General features: G+C 39.1%; 5 protein-coding genes across 7 annotated transcripts; 2 read left to right on the top strand and 3 right to left on the bottom strand.

Moving 5' to 3' along the window:
• Positions 1–17: 17 nt before the first annotated feature.
• Positions 18–4,351, bottom strand: LOC129789636 (negative elongation factor D). Its single transcript, XM_055826611.1, has 6 exons — positions 4,159–4,351; positions 3,751–4,083; positions 3,437–3,694; positions 3,235–3,365; positions 2,117–3,045; positions 18–411 (listed from the first exon to the last, which is right to left on the bottom strand). The coding sequence occupies exons 1-6, from the start codon at positions 4,216–4,218 to the stop codon at positions 383–385; spliced, it is 1,740 nt and encodes a 579-aa protein (XP_055682586.1). The 5' UTR covers positions 4,219–4,351; the 3' UTR covers positions 18–382.
• A 634-nt stretch (positions 4,352–4,985) lies between these two features.
• LOC129789667 (protein phosphatase 1L) lies at positions 4,986–7,936 on the bottom strand. Its single transcript, XM_055826660.1, has 4 exons — positions 7,424–7,936; positions 6,636–7,179; positions 6,046–6,362; positions 4,986–5,972 (listed from the first exon to the last, which is right to left on the bottom strand). The coding sequence occupies exons 1-4, from the start codon at positions 7,783–7,785 to the stop codon at positions 5,756–5,758; spliced, it is 1,440 nt and encodes a 479-aa protein (XP_055682635.1). The 5' UTR covers positions 7,786–7,936; the 3' UTR covers positions 4,986–5,755.
• Positions 7,937–9,004: 1,068 nt separating this feature from the next.
• On the top strand, positions 9,005–16,151 carry LOC129789578 (serine/threonine-protein kinase 11-interacting protein). Of its 2 annotated transcripts, XM_055826469.1 has the most exons (11): positions 9,005–9,220; positions 9,292–10,458; positions 10,641–10,942; positions 11,004–11,230; positions 11,294–11,559; positions 11,632–11,778; positions 14,277–14,321; positions 14,456–14,660; positions 14,723–15,054; positions 15,120–15,393; positions 15,459–16,151. In XM_055826469.1, exons 1-11 carry the CDS (start codon positions 9,130–9,132, stop codon positions 16,072–16,074), a joined length of 3,672 nt encoding a protein of 1,223 aa, XP_055682444.1. In that variant the 5' UTR covers positions 9,005–9,129; the 3' UTR covers positions 16,075–16,151. The 2 variants fall into 2 exon arrangements, with proteins under 2 accessions (XP_055682444.1, XP_055682445.1); XM_055826470.1 differs by lacking the exon at positions 14,277–14,321.
• Positions 16,090–19,367, bottom strand: LOC129789776 (transmembrane protein 138). Its single transcript, XM_055826828.1, has 3 exons — positions 19,137–19,367; positions 18,847–19,070; positions 16,090–16,437 (listed from the first exon to the last, which is right to left on the bottom strand). Exons 1-3 carry the CDS (start codon positions 19,268–19,270, stop codon positions 16,331–16,333), a joined length of 465 nt encoding a protein of 154 aa, XP_055682803.1. The 5' UTR covers positions 19,271–19,367; the 3' UTR covers positions 16,090–16,330.
• Positions 17,222–18,849, top strand: LOC129789738 (uncharacterized). 2 transcript variants are annotated; one of them, XM_055826766.1, is made up of 3 exons: positions 17,222–17,683; positions 17,752–17,824; positions 17,896–18,849. In XM_055826766.1, exon 3 carries the CDS (start codon positions 17,897–17,899, stop codon positions 18,788–18,790), a length of 894 nt encoding a protein of 297 aa, XP_055682741.1. In that variant the 5' UTR covers positions 17,222–17,683; positions 17,752–17,824; position 17,896; the 3' UTR covers positions 18,791–18,849. The 2 variants fall into 2 exon arrangements, with proteins under 2 accessions (XP_055682741.1, XP_055682742.1); XM_055826767.1 differs by having other exon boundaries at positions 17,224–17,683; positions 17,755–17,824.
• Positions 19,368–19,409: the final 42 nt, after the last annotated feature.

Genomic DNA, 19,409 nt, shown 5'->3' with positions numbered 1-19,409 from the left:
AGAAAAAAACATGAAGATTCAAATACATAAATAGTCGAAAATTTATTTAAAAGATCTTTTATTAAATTTAATGAAATCAATACCCACTCCTTTAAAAAAAAAACTTACTGCCACTGAACCACTCTAGAAGTTCAATTTCATGATGACAAGCAAATCCTCCGAACGACAAAATTAATAATTTTTTTTAAAACTAATTGTAAAAGAAATTTTTAAAAAATCTTCAGTGGCGTCTTTAATTTTTTTTCTGTGTATTTTCATTACACAGCTTTATTTTTCAATTTGTTAATTGCTATAAAATCCACTCTATCTTATCACGGTCCCATGTTCGCGTTTCCATGCTGGATTGCTGTTCAATCTGAATACTTTTTGCAGAATTTTCACTTCATTGTCGCCCAACAGGTCTGCAGTAAACTGCAAAAAACAAAGAAATTTTAATAGATTTTTTTAAATTAAGAAAAAAAGAAACAATTTTTATTGGCTCAGTTAATCATATAAGTGCCTATCGCATGTTCCATGTAAAACTATGGTAAGTAGACTTACTTAGAAATTATCTTAGTCACCATATACCATTTACCTGATTAATTGTCTTTTTCCGTAATCGAAAATTTACTGACCATTTACTCGTTTCATTGCACTAAACAATTTCCCATTCTCGTTAATCAAAGGGAAAATTTTACTGACAAAATACTAATTTTCTGATCGAAAAATACAACTTATCAAAGTCCTCTTAGCCCCTTTGTTAAGTCTTAAACCAATTAAAACTTCTGGAGATCATAAATTATAAAAAAAAGTATTAAAATCACGTAAATGCCTAACTAAAATAATTAAGATTTATGACTTAGAAGTAAAATTCAGAGGCAAGTCTTATCTTTATAACAATTTTATCGGATCATTGGGGTTTAGTTACTTCTATTTTAGTTGTTCAATGAAAGTACTTAAATGATTTTGTTTTAGTTCTGATAGATATTCTAAAATTAAATGAAATTGCTTATTTTTAAGATTTAAGAGTCAGAACATCAATGGAAAATAATGAGAATAAGTATATAAATTGATGCAAACAATGTATGAAGTAATTGTGATAATTATACAGAGTATTATTTAATAATTTGAACTACAGTGCTATGTTTTGTTACAAAAATTTGCAATTATGACGTTATAATCGTCTTCAACTGTTAAAACTGATTGACTAGAACTTTTTTTTTCTGTACATAACACTCGGAAAACTATAAGATTTAAAATCGTTAAAAAACAGAAACATGTGGAATTCACTAAAAAGTCTAGTTTAATCCACTCATATTCACTTCACTAATAAGTCGAGCTTCTAAGTCAAATAAGTCAAATACGTATTTAGCCCTAATTCAGTATGGTCTTATCTTAAAAGTCAGAACTTCTAGAGCTTAAGAAAACTAAAAACTATCCTAAGTTTGGAACTAACTTAACCTTGGCTAAAAAAAAAACTTGAGCCTAGTACTTATTAGAAAGTTGAACCCAACTTAAAAAATTTAGACTTAACTTAAAAAAAAAACTTTGGGCTGACTGGTTTAGGAAAACTAAAGTCTGATTTAGGAAGTAAAAGCCGTACTTAGGAGTGAATACCACCAGTAGTCTAAATATATTACACTAAAAGTTTTAATTTTTATTCGAAAACATTAAAACACCTACGCCAGTTTTCAATTATTTGCATCAAATTTTACTCAAATAAGTGCTCAATTTACTCTGGATGGACACAAGTACTCCAAATACTAAAAATTTTGATAAGCGGCACTCTCATTTCAACTATACAGCTCATACCACGCTCTTCTTCGTTAGCATGAGGCCACGTACAGAGATACTGGGAAATATACGTCAAATACTCTTCTCAACCTTCGATTTTTAGGGGAATTTCGAAATGTATTGGTTTTGTAAAATACCCGTATAATCAAAATTTCGATCCATTTGATTATAGTGCTTATAGATGAGTCAACTTGATATGTTATCTGAAGTACCCCTACAGTTGCTTTTCAACAAATTGCAAACTTATAATCTCAAAAAATGCTTTCATTGCCATTTTTTTTTCGTAATTTCCGGGAGTTAAACAACAAAAGAAAATAAAAAAAAAAAAGAAACTTAAACTTACCAATAAATTCAGAGACGGGATCCTGATCACCTTCACCACGCATTGATCCTGTTATTTCTTCATTTTCCACCATTGGCAGGAAGAGCTGAACAAATTCCGGAGAGTATGGATGTGTTATGGTTTCCAAGACTTCTGTGACAAAGTACCGAATGAGGGAGATGTCCGTATCCCCGCGCTGGCAGCAATGTTTAATGTACTTAACAACGGGTACAACACACCCGCGGGTGAGGAGGTTAACCATCCGATCGAGGAGCATTTTGCGCATTTCCAACTGAACGAGAATTTCAAGCTCATCTTGCTTTGACTCAAACAAACGTATTAGCAGGCGAAGAATTTGAGGATGCAACGAACTATGCACGGTTGCTACTTCATCCAAAAGGGCCAAATGCGGTGGACAACTGTCCGTTGAGAGTTTAAAGTAAGACGGTTCCGTTACGGTGTTCTCAACCCAACGTATTACCCCTACCCCGACTACTGGGTACCGGATACAATTGTAGAGCACCTGAAGATCAGCAATGAGCTCCGTTGAGCCCTTGTTAACATTGCAAATTGCATGAACTTTCTCTATGGCTTGAGTTGTATTCTTCAGTTCATCCTTGTTGATCATGCGCTTCAACTGCCCCCCTTTCTTTGATGTTGTCTCACACACACTTGCCGCATAGGCCAGCAAGTAGATGTATTTGGATTTGTGCTCCGGATTAATCTTCACGCCGGCCTTAAAGAGCGAATCCACGAGAAGATCGAGAAATTGGGGGTTACGAATAAGATCAATCGGAGGTGGATCCACAACAGAGTAATTGCGATAGAGAACGTTAATATCAGCAGGATTTAGGGTGTTTCGTGACAGCATAGATGTCAAGGCTTCACATGCTTGTGGGTAGCCAGCTGATCCATTTAGTGCCATTGTAATTGGAGTCACATTTTGGTTTCTAAACATAAAAAAGAATAAATGAAATCTTTCATGATTCACATAAAAAATCATAAAATGTGAATAAGTTCTTTCATTCTCAATCAATTTTATCAGTTTTTGTATACATAAAGAGATCATCTGTGCAAAAATTCCCAATTAAAAAACTTAAATGAAAGACTTATTATTTAAAATTCAAAATAGTACTTACATTTGGAGAGCATATTTTGTGATTTCCTGCGACAAGCTTTTCATATTGAATCCACCTTTTGTCTCTTGAGACAGGACCTGTATTAGAACTTGGCTGTAGACATACGTGTGTTGTCCATGACAAACCATTTTCTACAATTAATTAAAAAATGATTTTCATTAGAAGCAATGAAGAATATTCGTCAGAAAACTATCAAACTTACGGCACATTCGAGAATTGAATTTTGGGCATCATCGGGATTTGTGAGAAATTTCGTGATGGCAGTTTTGAGGACGCGCGAAAACACCTCAATCTGCTGGGCAGCTGTGGAAATTGACGTAATTTCGCTCTGAAATCCCGCGTCGGAAATCAATTTTATCGTAAAATTCAACATAAGGCAGTCCGGATACTCTTCAGCAAGACGATATATGAGTGATCTCCATGTGTGATGCTCAATCATTTCCGTCAACCATGCTGGGGTCTGAAAAACGACTCATTAAATATTTCCCTAATGAGCAAAATTCCAGAGTCACAAACTTCTCCCTCCTCCGTGAAAATAGTATCCGCCTTCTTCGGGTCGAATGTTCTCAAAATCATGTCCTTCAAGTGATTCTCCACCATCGCCTGCACATCCACGACCTTCACACCAGCTGTTATGAGCCACTCAGCTATGAGATTGGTCATCTGTGCCACAGCTGTGTAGTTGTGCGACAGAAGATTGATAACCTGCTCCGGAGTCCCTCCCGCTTGGAAGTATCTCTTGAGCTGAGTGAAAATTCCCGGTTCCATGATATAATCTGATGTGGAGAACTTCTCCAGGCACTCATTGAGTACTTCCTGGGGGTTTTCCATGTGCTCCGGATTTTCAGACTGTCCAAAGAAAAACAAACAAGACAGCTTCGTTATGAAAAATGTACAAACAATGAATTTTCACTGAGAATTCACCTCTTCATCTCCAACTCTATGACGTCCCATCCATCCCTCATCTTCAAAGTCCTCGTCCATGGCTTAGAAATTGGCAAAAGATTCAGCAAAACCCACAGAAAATGTTAATTTTCGAGAATTGTTTATGTTTTTCTTGCACCAGCCGACAAAAAAATGCTCCCATGTTTCATCTACGTTTCAACAAATGTGAAACATACTAAACCTACTAAGCGATTGTAGCGCTTTCGGCGGCAAAATTTTAGCGCGAAAACAGGTTTTACGCCGAAAACATTTGGTGGCTGCGGAAAAATCAAATTTTCTCTGCTCCTACGCAATTTTCAGGATTTTCCTGCCGTAGAGGGGTTTGTGTGGGTGTGGGACGTGTGCTCCGATGGTTTTCCAGGTTATTCGAGCGGTTTTTCTTGGAGTTAATTTGGGGGGAAAAGCCGCCGGCAGTTTCGTTTTGCACTTTTTTACAGTTTTTACACGACTTTTTTTCCCCGGAATTAATTTTCGTGAACTTTCCGAATTTTCGATGCCAATCGACGCGGCGACGTTTTCTGATCACAAAAAACACAATTTTCTCGGAAAATTCGGTGGAAAACGCGAGAAAATTGCGAAAAAGTAAATATTTGAGGGAGACAACAAGCAACAGTGCCAAAAATTGCCAGTGAGGAGTGGTTGCGTTTGGAACTATATTTAAGGCGCCAAATTCAAAAAACCGCAAAAAATGCATGAAAATTGGAAAATTAGGAAAAAATCCTTAAAATTATTTTAAAAACTCTGCGTAACGTTTTTCAGGACGATTTAATTCCTTTTGATCACTTTCAGGCAATTAAAACACATGCTCCTGATTAAATATTCCATTTATTTTGTGAATTCTGCCTTTTTTGGCACATTAAAAATACAACGTGGGAGAGAACAAAATGTAATAAATATTACAAATTATTGTACACCATTGAACAATATACAATTTAAATTAATTAAAGAAAATTGTGAGTTTAAAAGTTTCTGGCTCAAGTATTATTTTGTGATTAATGAAAATTTATTCATGCATTTTCGGCGCTATTTAGGTAAAAAAAAGAGAGTTTGTCGTTTGGACGGACAGTGTGTGTTGTTGTGATCTATTGCAGTTTGAGCAATAGGAATTTTTAAAAAATTTTCCTACAATTATTTTACAAAAAAAAAGTCTGCCCTCGATCAGTCCACAGAAGTCACATTCTCTTCTTCTTGATCATTCATAATTAATCTGCCCTCAAATCCCTAATTTATTTAATATATTAGAAAAATAGCAATACGCTCCCGTAGCTTTCGTTTGTTCTTTCCTTTTTTTCTCTTAAATACAAAATCTACATATCAATGTGGTACATTTAGAGTTGCTCAAGATTACCGTGCAAACAAACAAGTGCCCTATAATTCACTACGTACGTGCCTAATAGTAAGATCAATAACTTTATGGGATTACGATTAAAATATATCGCGTTGGGAAAGTTGATTCCCCGGGGGTTAAAATAAAAAAAAAAAACAATAAATGACTCTTACGGCAATGCGGCCGCATTTTTTTTTGTGGGAGGGCCAAAAAAGGCGCAAGTCTCAAATTGCTAAAAGCTGGACTCTCTCAGTCACTTGCTGAGGAACCTACGCGGAAGGTGCCATTCTTGAAGACAACCACAAGAACCGAAATATTGTCCACGGATCCACGATAGTATGACTGCATTGTGAGGCTTTTTGCCCCAAAATAGGGTTCATCGAGGCGCTTCTTGATGAAGGACACTGCTTCCTCGTTGCTAAAAGTATCCCAGAGTCCATCTGAAGCCAGAATAATGAACATTGGCCTGAAAGAAAAAGAGAGAGAGATTGAGCTAAAATAATTCCTATAGAGTCAAATATTACACCGAATTTGTATACTTGTGATCTGCCAAATTGAAGGTCAGGATGTCTGGTTCTGCGATTACCAGGTTCTTGTCCTTTAGCGGATAGTCTCCCATGGCTCGAGATGTCGCAAGGATACCAGCAACACGCCAGACTCCGTTGAAGGCAACAAAACCACCTGCTTCTTCGATTCTCTTCTTTTCACGCACTTGCTGGGGTTTGTGGTCGAATGAGAGGGGGATGGCATTGCCTTTTGCATCGCACATTACACCCCTGGAATCACCAACATTCGCCACAACAAGCTTCGTACCATCGAGAACAGCAATCAGGGCTGTTGTACCAGAAACATTTCTCTGAAAGATAAAAAAAAATATTTTGCCCTTTTCTTTGGGACACCTAGACCAGCACAATCTGTGTCTCCACAACAGAGAAACTTCAAGGGTAATTTTCTTATGGATAAACAATTATTTTTTTGTTAATGAATTTTGTGCACAATTTCATTAATTTGCGTGACTTTAAAGCAGAGAAATTTTTTTTCAAGAAAAGATGAATAAAAAAATTATTTTGAGAAATGACCTCATGGGGAGATTTAACATTATTTTTTTTTCTTTTCTATCGATACTCACGGACTTCTTTGCCAACTGCAAGAGATCATAATCAGCCACGAGAACTTCATCCGTGAGGAGTTTTCCATAATTTATCTTCCCACCCTCAATGTAGCATTTTGCATCGAGAATTGGAGGTCTTTCCGCCTTCTGGGAATTGCTATTTTGACCCAATAAACTCTCTTTTGTGAGAGGTCGGCAGAGTGCGTTGAGATTGTATATATCGGGCTCAGGAGCCTTCTTGCAGTTCCCCTTTTGTATGCAGTCCTCCGTGAAGGAAGAATATGACTTGCGGAAACTTGAACGTCTCTGGGATAAGGCATTTTTGTCCACAGCAACATTCTCTTTGTTACTCTCATCCATTTCCTCTGGCTTGGACTTTTTCTCTGCCACATTTTCAGGTTCCTTGCCATTTAGAATGCCATGAGCATCTACTATCTTCGCCAGGACACTCTTCATGAGGGCATCTTTCGCGTAGTTCGCCGCCAAATCACCAGCATGCCCATCAAAGACGGCAAAGACAGCAATTCCCGTGCCTTTGTTGATGTTCTCATTGATGATAAATCTGTGAGAAGAGAAAAAGATGATCTGCGTCACAAAAGTGTGGTGCGTTATGCAGATAAGAAAGCGAGTCGATGACTTCCGAGCGAGAACATCACTCACCAAAATGCCCAGATTAGAATCAACACAGGGAATTCTGACCTATTTATAGCCACTCTATTCGATCCACATTGCAACATTCGCATAATTTTCACACCACCCTTTCCCAGGGAATTTTGGCACCCTCTCCCTCCAATAGCACCACTCACCTGTCCTCCATTCCGGGTCTTCTGCCTTGAATTGCAAAACAGGCACTCGCTTGATGGAGTTGTTCCGTGATCAGGGCATCCGGATAGGACGCAAGGAGTTTCGTGGCTTTTGCCGAGTACCCGAGTGTTTTCTGGATGCGCCCCACAAAATCCTTCCCCCAGACTTCCACGGCATGCAAGTAGACAATGAGGACGATAAAGAGGAGCCCGCAGATGATCACTTCGGGCTTCGTGAGGTACAGCCGTAGTATCCTCAACATGTAAGTGAAGTTGAGCGGAACACCCAAAGCGATTTTCGACAGGAATTTCATGTATGTTGCGTACGTTTGATACAGCACCCGGTCCTCTAGTTCGTCATCCATTCCACGGATGGGTTCTTATCCTATTCCTCGGTATTTTTCAGCAAAAACCACGGATAAATGCACCAGAAGAAAAGCCAACACAGGCTGCGCAATCAAAAAGACTAACCCTGTGGGCAAACCACGACCACTGCGTCTTACTTCTGTACCCCTTACAAATGGCATACGTGTAGTGAATTTGAATTTTTGATTCATCTGAAAATGCGATAAAATTCCTAAAGGAGTTCATGCACGGGTATATGAAAGATGATCCTCTGTTGCAGAACAGTCCTTTTTATTTTCATTTCACTTCGGGATACTTCGGCTTCGTGCCCTTCGTCCACTCGGGGACGGTACTTCGGATCCCACTTCGGCTCCTGTCGATGACAGGGTGGGCTCGGTTGGCTGACTCTCGCTCGGCTAATGCTCGGCTTCCGCTCGGCTCTCGTTCGGCTCTGGCACAGAAGCTCAATTTTAGTTGAATTTTATTTCTATTTTTATGCTATCCTGTTAGTATCAGCGCAAATAGCCGATAAAATCGTAGCCGGCTAGGATTTTTGCCAGAAAAATGGAAAAAATCGTAGCCGACTACGATTTTATCGGCTATTTGCACTGATACTAACAGGATAGCATAAAAATAGAAATAAAATTCAATTAAAATTGAGCTTCTGTGCCAGAGCCGAACGAGAGCCGAGCGGAAGCCGAGCATTAGCCGAGCGAGAGTCAGCCAACCGAGCCCACCCTGTCATCGACAGGAGCCGAAGTGGGATCCGAAGTACCGTCCCCGAGTGGACGAAGGGCACGAAGCCGAAGTATCCCGAAGTGAAATGAAAATAAAAAGGGCTTTATGCATTTTTATGCCAGATTTAGTGCCAAATGCAGGAAAATGTGTTTTTTAGGGATAAAAATGTCAAATGGCGTCGAAATATTTGAATTTTTTGGCAATTTTTATTTGCACTTTTCGATGTTTGTCCCAGTGGATTTTGGGGAGTTTCTCTTGCGATTCTTCAATGTTTTTTGATCCTCTACAAGATGAAATGGGTTAAAATTGTCAAAATTGTTCTGCGACAGAGGATCATCTTTCATATACCCGTGCAAGAACTCCTTTTCAATAAACTCTGTCCATTTTTTTAAAATTCAAAACCCTGAGCAAAAATAATGGGAAAAACTAAAGAAAATTAATGGTAAAAAGAAAATATGGAAAATGTAATAAGTACGTAAGAACAATAAAGTCGGCCAACCGGGATAACCTCGCAATGATGGAAATTTTGTATTGTCAGTTTTAGTAGGAACAATAAAAAAAAAGTGCATCTCGCAGAAGTCGACTGATAAACAGCCACAGCAGTGATACGCAATTATTAATGGGTAATGGATCCCAGCAAAATAACAAGTTTGGCCACCCTTCTGCGTGACAATGGCCACAAAATCCTCAGTGGGGAAGCAAAGTTGACGCTTTCAGGTGAGAAATTTGAAGCAACGGTTCCGCCCTTGGGCACGTCCTGACTTCCGCCTTTTCCACTCGCATTTCAGGCTCCCTCATTCGTGCCCTCAATGACTCATTTAGTCTCATTGTGGATGAGAATGCTGACAAGTGCTCACCGCACACATTCTACGTTTGCAAGCCAAATTACTCCAAATCCGATGTCTTCCGGGATTTGCAATTTGTCTTTGACTTTGTCCAGAAGACCGTGCACCTGTCCGTGAGTCAGATGCACGGGGACGATCAGACAGACGACGTGGTGGATCTCACGAATTTCCGCACTCTCGAAAAGTTGGAGATTAACAAAGTGGCTCTACGCAAATTCCATGGGATTCAGCGTCTGAGGGCACAACTTCAGGAAATAGTCTGCCTGAAGTGTCTCTCATCTATTCGTGAGATAATACTCGACTGTGGTGGGGATAAATGCAATGGTTTCGTGTGGAATGAGCTGAAATCCGCGAATTTTTCCGGGAACCTCCTGAAAAGCCTGGATAGATCGCTGGAGCTAACACCGTGGCTACAGACACTCAATCTCAGCCACAATCAACTAGAGAAAATCCCTGAGATTCGTCTTTTGCCCAATCTCAAAGTACTCGATGTGAGCTTCAACCTCCTCTCGGCAATGCCAGAATTTCATCCCGAAGCCTCTCGGCGCCTTCAGATCCTCAATATGAGGAATAACCTCTTGGAAAATGTTACCGGGGTTTCCTGCCTTGATGGGCTCTATGAATTGGACGTGGGAGGAAATTTCCTCATTGATCACTCAAGCCTTTTGCCAATTTGCACACTTGCTGCTCTGAGATATCTCAATCTTCGCGGCAATCCTCTGGCCTTTCACCCAAAGCACCGTGAAGCCACAGCGCGGTACCTTCACGGCAATACGGCATCCATTAAATTTGTCCTGGACATTAGTCACCTCAGTAAGTACGAAAAGAGTCTTACGGGTGCCTACAGCAGCTACCATCCCATCCTCATGCGATCAACACCCACTGGGAGTGCATGGAGTATTCAATCGCGACGCACAAACCCCAATGAGGGTTCCTCCGTGGCAACGAGTCTCGGTTCAACGAGCAGTTTTCAAATCACCGTGGAAGCTCCCCTCGACAGATCCATTGCTGAATCCACAACCAGTCACCGGAAGTTGCGTGTAAGAAAGGCCCAAATATCAGACAATCCCGAACCCAAGAGCACTGTTGCTCACATTGAAGCCACAAATGGTGAGTTTATTTTACTCCTATCAGTCTTTAAATATTATATTTAAACAGAGACCTCTTCTCTTGGGGTCAATATTGTATGAATCTTATTGGATTCCTATCAGCAATTTGTTCGGGGGGCAAGTGGGTTCAAATTGGCAAAGTGTGTACTCATGCGAAAAAAAAACTGATTGATTTTCCCACAGCAGGTGGTAGTAAGGAGCATTTAAAGACAAAGGAACAAATTGAGAACCTGAGGAAGCAATATGGAGATTCCTGGTTGCACAGAGAAGGTGGGGATCTCGTTAAAAGTGTCATTGGGGGCTTTCCGGAGGATGATCGAGGAGCTGAGAGTATTTTCGAGAAGAATGCCTTAGTGGCTGAACTCTATTCTGAGCCCCTAATCGCTGAACCCCGACTGGATGTTAAGGAGGAAGCTGCCAAGCAATCAACTCCCAAAGATGAAGGACATTTACCCCCTTACAGCCCATTGGAATCCCCAATAAAGGTGCCCAATTGAGCATTGATTAAATTAAAGAGGAAGCTCATGATGAAATTTTTTTTTGCAGAATGAAGATACTCCGGAAAGAGAAATTTCGACGCGAGATTCCGATCTCGAGACAATTTATAAATCCGCCAAAAGCAATCCCAGCATTACAACTGATTACGTTGATGAGGAATCAGACCCGGAGGACAATGAAGTAGCTTACTTTGTTACAAATGTTTTCACTAATCAGGAAGTTCTCCTTATTGTCTCCGACACGAGTATCAAGGAGAAGAATCGAACGAGCAAACAGTAAGACTTTTTTTTACCCAAAAGTAAATGATTTTTTCCTAAAATCAATTATTATTTCTTTAGTACTCTCTTTCGGTGGAGTCTAAAATCCGTGGAGAGTTGCGAGAGAACTCGTTCAGATGTTCTCCGCATAGAATTTAATACAATTAAGAAAAATCGCAAAGAAAGAAGCTACAGGATGCCTCAGGATTCGTGTCAGAAACTAGAGGGATTTCTGAGAGACTTTCTAGCAAGTCGTCCCCTGTCCGAAATGAATCAAACTGTATATAAATGTGCCAATTGCACAACTCAATTTTGCATGGAAATTGGAAATCAAAAAGGAAACCGGAGTAAGATATCCCATGCCCATGAAAAACCTTTCAAGGCTCATTTATTTATTAATTTGTTTTCATTTTCTGCAGATATTTTCTGTCCAGAGTGTAAAAGTGAATTTGTAATTGAAATACATGAGACACCACCACAGAAAGAGTCATCTCTGGATTCCCAGGCAACTCCCGTCCAAGTGGCTAGTTCTGCGGAGGCGGCCACTGATCAAAATAGCAGCATTGGTGAGTCAAGTACTGATATTCTTTATTTATCATACAGTTTTTTCTATCTTTGACTGCATGTTTCATGGTGGTTAGTAATTTGAATTTGATAATGATAAGAGCGAATGTATAATTTAAATTTGTGCTGTGTAGATTTTGGAACAAAATTGGAAGAGTTGTAGATAAAGATAAAGATTTTATTTTTGGTTATTATTTAAAGGGGTTGGTCTCTTTTTTTCTGTAACTTTTGCACTTAATTTAGAGAATTTAATGAAAAACATCAAGTTTAGGATTTTTTTACCGCTCTGGCTGGAGGACTCTCAAATTAAAAACGTATGAGGAGGACAAATTTGGCCATTGTGGCCAGCAAATAGAAAAAAATCAAATAATCGGCGTAAAACAAGTTTTTTTTTTAATTCTAAATACTCCGAACACTTGAAAAGAAATTGAACAAGTAAAGGGACGACCGTGGACAATGGGTCTAATTCAGCGACCAAGAAACCCTTGAAATTCGCTTGAAACAGTACAACATTTAAAGATTTCAAGAGTTTCTTGGTCGCTGAATAAGTCCCAATGAATGAGTTTCAAGAAATGTCGGCCTTTAATAAAATTTAGTTAACCGAGCTTCAGACAGAAAATCCGATCTTCAAGAAATCCATGAAACGAAATTGTTGATAATACAATTAGTAAAGGGACGACCGCAGGCGATGAATGGATTTTCTTAAAAGACGTATTTTCCGTCTCACGCTCGGCTAATTAATTTTTATTTCAGGCCAACGTTCCGGACTATTTAAATCCTTGCTCAGGGCCTACAACTATATAAAAGAATACATAAGACTCAAAAAGACCTATATGACATTATTTTCTTACACGACGTGGTTAGTTTTGGCTATTGATTGTAAGAAAATAATGTCATATAGGTCTTTTTACGTCTTATGTATTCTTTTATATTGTTGTAGGCCCTGAGGAATGACTTAAATAGTCCGAAACGTTGGCCTGAAATAAAAATTAATTAGCCGAGCATGAGACCGAAAATCCGTCTTTTAAGAAAATCCATTTGTTGATAATTTAATGAACACCTAGGCTCCAACTATCCAATAGAAGGTATTTTAGATGTACGTAGGATGAGGTGTTTGTGTGTTTGAGCACTCTTGTCTTCAGGCTAATTCAAGTTTTATTTTAGAGACTTATAGTAATTATTTTCAGGCTAAAATATTTTTATAAAAAAAACGAAGATTTTTAAACATAAAAACTTCAAACGTTAGAAAATAAACGTCAAATTAGGTTACAATTGCACGAATTATCTAAGGCTGTAAAGATATCTTTAATTACGATTTAGTAATCTTGATTTCCTGTAAACTTTAACTCTTAGACGTTTTTTTTTTTCAAAATCAACACCCCTTAAATAGATATCTACCTTCCTGGAATCTTTATCTTTATCTTTAAAAAAATCAGCGCACTTTTTCAACTCTGATGAATCCTCTTAACAAATTACTTACCCAGCCACACTTTCTTTAAAAAAATATGTAGGGGAGGACGGGGTAATTTGGCCACTTTGGCGGTTTTTGGAATATATCAAGCAAGTATGGTAGTATGAAGAAAACCAAATAGCCCTATTTTGTAGGAAATTTTCCGGCCTACAACTTCCCCATATAACACTTTTCTCTATCTCGATGAGAAATGGGTGAATTTTCCATTCTCCTGGACCCTTAGCTTAGTGTCCAAATTACCCCGAGCACGGGTAATTTGCACACTTTGGCGCACAAATTATTAAACATGAAAATTTTTGGACAATAAAAAAATTTTATTTTTTCGATTATTTTTTTGGAAGATAGGTTATTTATCTAAGATTGATTTCCAGTAATTTTCCAGATAAAAATATTTAACAGAGCCTCAAACTTTAACATTTTCTGAACCATTAACGGGCAAAGTCTAAAAAAGGCCATTTTTCAAATTATCGTTAATTTCTTTTTTTAGTTAAAATTTTTTATCCTACTTTGCTTATAATCTGTAAGAAAACATTAAAAGGCATAACCACAATAAATATCTTAAATGTGCATCGGAAAATGTGCCGGAAAAACTCAAGTGGCCAAATTACCCCACTCCAATTTTCCGGATAAAACCATTTCCACAGGAAAATCTGTTTGCGATTTCGGAAAATGGATGTCACTATCGTGTTTATGATGGATCAATGACCCTTAATGGCTTAAAAGTTAATTTTTAAGTGTTAAAAATTTTTCGAAAATGACGTACATTCAAAATGCCAAAAGCACTTGAAAAAGTGAAAAAATGATTTTTATCAAATAAAAGAAAATCTAATGATCGGATTTTCCTCAAACTTGGTACGATTGATTATCTCTATGGGGAGTATAAACTGTGGGGAAATGGATTTTCTAGCATTTACCATACTTGAGATATTCCCATTAATGACTTTGCCAAAGTGGTCAAATTACCCCGTCTTCCCCTATTTGTTCGTAAATTGTGGAGGAACTAAAACTCAATAATATTATGCTTGATAGCACTGACGGTGGATGTGAAGAGATCGCCCCACAAGAAGAAATTGAGTAAGAAGGATAATCTTTTTGGTGTTGGTTATGCATGCTTTCTCTGGAAGCTCTCTAAAATATTTGCTTAATACAAACACCACTTATTTTCTTTTTAAAACAATGATTGAATTTACAAATTGTCTTTCCTCCAGGATCAGCAGGATCGATAAATGAATCGTCGTCCTGTTCAAAAATCTCCAATAATGGATCATTTGATTCAAATCAAAGCGTCGCCGGGAGTTCAACTTCCGAACGCGATCGTGATGCTGATATTCATCTCTCGTCCAGATTCAATGTTGAGAGTGACGTGGAGATTCTCAGCAATCCCAGTCAGAGTAGTATTGAAGTTCTGGACAGGTAAAATGGCATTTTTTTTCTTTGTAGGAAACAAAATTTAATTTTTTTTGTCTTTTCTGCAGTAAAAATTCAAGTCGGAAGCATTCTGAGGAGAGAAAAATCTCCCAAGTGCCAAGTTTGGAGACAATAGCAGATCATAGCAGTATCAAAGGGGAGTCATGCGTCGATACAGCCCCACCGTTTGCCGTTGCGGAAGAGAAGAAAACCATGCTGGACAAAAAGGATCTCATCCGGCAGACTTTTCTCAATCTCACCGAGAGTAGTTCTTCCGGATCAATCACAGATAGTATCTGTACGGCGTATGAGCACAGTCAAGAGGCAGAAGAGCACAAGCATCTCTCACCTGTGGAAGTCATCTCTGAGGAGGACAACAGGACCCAATCTTCGTTCTTTGGTGAGTTTACTCAATGAAATTCATTCCTTCGTAAGTTGTATTAGCTTTTTCATCTGTCCACACAGGGTTTCTCACATCTTTTGCATCAACAAATAAAGTGGACGGGATTGTAATGCCCATCACAGATCCCTTCAAGTTTACCTTCGATGACTTTGGAAATGTGGATCATCGCATACAGATCTTCCTGTATCAGCACATCTTCATGGAAAACTCTGAGAAATTGCTTTGGGTCGTGCGTTGTCGTTTCTGCGATGAGAAAGTCTCCTCAGATTGGTTCGATGGGATTGTCGTTATGTCCACCGTGAGATTTTATACATTTCTCATCACCGGAGAGGAAAAGTGAGAATCGCAGTTGCAGCGAATCAGTGGAAATATTAATGAATAACATTTTTTTTCTCTTTCAGTGATGATCCATCGAAATGGCTCAGGAGGTTGACTCTTGTGCCCGTTGAGGAGATGAAATCCATCAAATGTCTTCCCTGGTCCATTGGCGTAACTTTCAGCACACGCACCATGTCAAATGTGCACATTTTGCTGCGGGACTCCAGACGTACGGAGAGTTTCTTCAAATTCCTCCAAAATGCCACCAATTGCCGTCCTGTGGGATGTTCAGTCGTCCCGGAATGTCACGAAGACACCCTCAGGACGTACCAGAGTGAACCAATAAGAATTTTTGCCATCTTCGAAGCATGCGAGAGACGTGTGGATGAGACAAAGCTATCAGTTAGCTTTGGGGGACTCATTGTGACGGAGAAGACTTTCCATATGACTACATCTACCCATCGGTGGATGACGGAGAAGGGTGATCAAGCTGTGGGTGTCATTTACACGCAACTCCTCCAGGATATGGTGGAATGTGAACCAAAGAGTGACACAGAAATCAATTTAAACTTCCTCGATGAGCGTGAGAATAAATGTGAACAGTGGCATGTAAGATTCGCCACTGCGGCCATTCTCCAGGACGTACTGGCGGCCATCCGGGAACCCTGGGAGGCACTCTTTGAAGTACCTCTCATATGACATTCATAGACGAACTTTCTATTTCGTTCACATCCCCATTTTAGCACACAAAATATATATATTTTCTGTTACTTCTACACAATGAATTTTCTTTCTACAGAGAATTTTTACATTTCTATTGCAATTTAGGGGACATTGTGGTGCTTCTACGACTAAACAAGAAGAGTTGGAATTACTATCTAGTGTGGTCAAGAAGAGGGATTTGATATGAGTTTTCCTGCAGATTTTAACAGACTTTCTTGCTTTTCCTTTTTTTTTACTTGATAGCCATTTGCTCTGAGATCCAATCCAGATTTTCATAGAAGCGCGGATCGCTCATCCGGAGGGAAGCTCTCTTGCAGGAATAGTAGTAAAATGGAGAAACTGCAAAAAAATATGAATTTTTCTAAAGTTAAAAAGGTTTTTTTTTGCCTTTTATTATTATTAATTATTAAAAATCTATTAATTAAAGGTTTTCGTGTCTGTTCAGCTATGCATTTCTACACCGTTGGTCCGATTGCAATGAAATTTGACACAGATTCTCCTGATACCAGGCGGTTTTCACCAACGACATTCATTTTCGCTCCAGAGCCCCCCTTTATAGCGCCCCCATACAAAATTCATGCTTTTTTGTGAATCTTTGAATTTGGCGCCCTTTTTGGTACATTTTATAGGAGAGAAAATAAGATGGATGCATGTCATCGCTATCCGTCTCCCTCACACTTTTAGTTTTTCGCAGTTTTCACGCGTTTTCCGCCGAATTTCCCAGCGAAATTGTATTTTTTGTGACCAGGAAAACACTTTTGAATTTTTGGCATCAAAAATTCCAAAAGTCGCGAAAATCCATTTCCGGGAAAAAAAGTGCGTGTAAAATCCCCAACCGTCAAAATTTTCAAATTTGTAACCCAACCGTCAAAATTTCTGCCAGCCTCAATTTACGCACAAAGGGGCTCCCCGGGGGCTGCAAAGCATCCGTAAGTGCTCCAGGAGCCCCAAAAATGCGTTTTGTGAGAAAAAATTGGCGGAAAAACAAGGAAATCAAGAATTTTGTCGAAATGCAAAAAAGAGTTCGTTAAAGTTCAAATTTTGTTATTTAGACCAGACGTTATATGGCGCTGTTTAGTTAGTTGAGGGGAAAATGAGACCGATACACATGCTATTTCACTGCGATTCTCTTACTCGCTCGTCATTGATACTGTCTCCCTCACACTTTCAGTTTTTCGCAGTTTTCTCGCGTTTTCCGCCGAATTTCCCAGCGAAAGTGCGTTTTTTGTGACCAGGAAGCGACGCCGCGTCGTTTGGTACTCCTGGTTCAAAACTCTCAAAATCCGCGTCAGAAAAAGTCGTGCAAATTCCCCAAAAAAATCCGGCGAGTTGCGCTCCCAAATTTTTACTGAGCGTAATTTGGGCCCCCCTGAGCCACCCGCCAACTTTTGGCACCCCAAAAATGAGTTTTTCAGTGGAAAATTAATTTTTTAAAATGTTTTCCACACATTCCACAACACATGCGCATGTAGTGGTAAATTCCACACGTTCCACACTCAACCACCACAAAACGCAGAGTGAGATGAAGATATTTTTCCTCGTACATAAAAAGGTCCCAAAGGGTTAATTTACGCCGACACCACACGTAAGTTTTAAACGAATTAATCCGATTAATCGCTTGTCAGTTTAATCGCAAAAGTGACTAAATTGCAGCAGATATTGTCGAAAAAACTCAAGTTAAGGCATCCCGACTCTTCTGGACAATAAGAAATCCAGGAATAACTACGTAAGTATTGATTTACCAGCAAAATTCCTTAATTTCCTGCAACATAACCTCAATTTTGTATATTCCAACAGAATGAAGTGGTTAAAAAAGTGGGAAGCAGCCCTCATTAAGGAGGTACAGCGCTACCCTCAAATTTGGGATGACTCTCATCCGGAATATCTCAATCGATTTGGCCGGAGGACACTTTTCACGGACATACAACACATTCTGTACACTGAGCACAAATGCCTGGCCAGTGTGGACAAGATTATGGTAAAGTGGAGAAATATGAGGACATACTTCCTCTTCCTTTGCATGAGATTGGAGAAGGAGAAGAAGGAGGGTGCTGTTGTGCCGGTCAATTGGGATTATTTCGAAGCAATGTCATTCATTAAACCCTCAATTTTGGAGATTAATGAGATTAATAAGTCTTCTCTTCAACAAAATTGGAGACGAAATATACAAAAGGCATTAAATTATAATGAGAATGAAGCAGCAAAGCCAGCCGGACCAGTAGAACCATTGAACAACAAGACTGTCGGCGTTCCTGTGAAATCCCCAGCAGCTGTGGTTGGGATGAAGCGGCAAAGGAACTCAAGTGAGGATCCTCTAGAAATTCTTTCTGCCGTTAAAACAGAGGAAGATGAAAGAGATCCTCTACTCCTTTCACCAAGTACTAGTATCCTTTCGGATGATGATGCAGATTCACATGATTTCCCATTGGCTTCATCAGCTGGAAAGGGTCATTCCACACCATCCATGTCAATGGACAATAAGTCAGAGGAGCCAGCGGACAAGAAGTCAAAGAATGAAAAGGATCTCCTTTTTGATACTCTCACTAGCATACTCAATAAGAGGGAGAAGGATTGCGTATCAAATTACGCAGACTACATGGCCAGCAGGATGCATCGTTGGAATTGGGAGAAGCAGCGAAAGGCAATGCGAATGATAAATGAAGTACTGGACATAATTGACAATGAAGAATAAATAAAATTGTGAAAGAAAATGGAGCTAAAAAAAGAAATTAAATGAAAAATACTTACAGAGACGCTGAATGATGTACAGTGCTGTGATAGTTTTGGGCCAGGGTAGAGTATAGAAAGCAACCTGGGTGAGAACACAGAGCAGGAAGTAAATGATAAGGACGCTGAAAACAGTCCTGAACTTGGTGTAGAGGAGTTCACTGAGCCCTGCCTGGCAGACATAGGTTGAATACAGGCTGTGCAGGAGAGCCACGAAGGAGATTATAAGACAGACATCCTGGGCACTGAAAGAGAGATTCAGCCAGAGTTTTATTATCCCACTAATATATTCCTGGATGAAAAGTACTCACATATAGATGGAAATGAGATGGGATTTATTTCCTCGGGCCAGGAAAGAAAACGTATTAACGGACAAATCAAAGATTAGAAGAGCAATTTGCACAAAAAGAAATGCTGAGTACTTCTTCAGCGATAGCTTAAACATTTTGCAACACTCTGACTACTTTTTCTTTGCAAATTATAAAGGATTTTTCCAAAATCCTGAAAATCCTGCCATTAATTTTTTTTTTTGCGCCTGCGCGGGATTTATTTTTTGAAAATGCGTATGTATGACATGAAATTAG

The sequence above is a fragment of the Lutzomyia longipalpis genome, chromosome 2 (genome assembly GCF_024334085.1).
Source record: "Lutzomyia longipalpis isolate SR_M1_2022 chromosome 2, ASM2433408v1".
Taxonomy (NCBI): Eukaryota; Metazoa; Arthropoda; class Insecta; order Diptera; family Psychodidae; genus Lutzomyia; species Lutzomyia longipalpis.
The sequence above is the reverse complement of the archived record's forward strand: the minus strand, read 5'-3'. Positions and strand labels throughout refer to the sequence as shown.

Coding starts and splice junctions, on each gene's coding strand:
- LOC129789636 (XM_055826611.1), bottom strand. CDS start 4,218: ATGGACGAGGACTTTGAAGATGAGGGATGGATGGGACGTCATAGAGTT. Junction 4,084..4,158: donor ATAGAGTTGGAGATGAAGAG/GTGAATTCTCAG, acceptor TTCTTTGGACAG/TCTGAAAATCCGGAGCACAT. Junction 3,695..3,750: donor TTTTCACGGAGGAGGGAGAA/GTTTGTGACTCT, acceptor GTCGTTTTTCAG/ACCCCAGCATGGTTGACGGA.
- LOC129789667 (XM_055826660.1), bottom strand. CDS start 7,785: ATGGATGACGAACTAGAGGACCGGGTGCTGTATCAAACGTACGCAACA. Junction 6,363..6,635: donor TGCAGTTGGCAAAGAAGTCC/GTGAGTATCGAT, acceptor TTTATCTTTCAG/AGAAATGTTTCTGGTACAAC. Junction 5,973..6,045: donor TTCAATTTGGCAGATCACAA/GTATACAAATTC, acceptor TTTTTCTTTCAG/GCCAATGTTCATTATTCTGG.
- LOC129789578 (XM_055826469.1), top strand. CDS start 9,130: ATGGATCCCAGCAAAATAACAAGTTTGGCCACCCTTCTGCGTGACAAT. Junction 11,231..11,293: donor AAGAATCGAACGAGCAAACA/GTAAGACTTTTT, acceptor TTATTTCTTTAG/TACTCTCTTTCGGTGGAGTC. Junction 15,055..15,119: donor GACCCAATCTTCGTTCTTTG/GTGAGTTTACTC, acceptor CTGTCCACACAG/GGTTTCTCACATCTTTTGCA.
- LOC129789738 (XM_055826766.1), top strand. CDS start 17,897: ATGAAGTGGTTAAAAAAGTGGGAAGCAGCCCTCATTAAGGAGGTACAG.
- LOC129789776 (XM_055826828.1), bottom strand. CDS start 19,270: ATGTTTAAGCTATCGCTGAAGAAGTACTCAGCATTTCTTTTTGTGCAA. Junction 19,071..19,136: donor CATCTCATTTCCATCTATAT/GTGAGTACTTTT, acceptor TCTCTCTTTCAG/TGCCCAGGATGTCTGTCTTA. Junction 16,438..18,846: donor GTACATCATTCAGCGTCTCT/GTAAGTATTTTT, acceptor ATTTTTTTGCAG/TTTCTCCATTTTACTACTAT.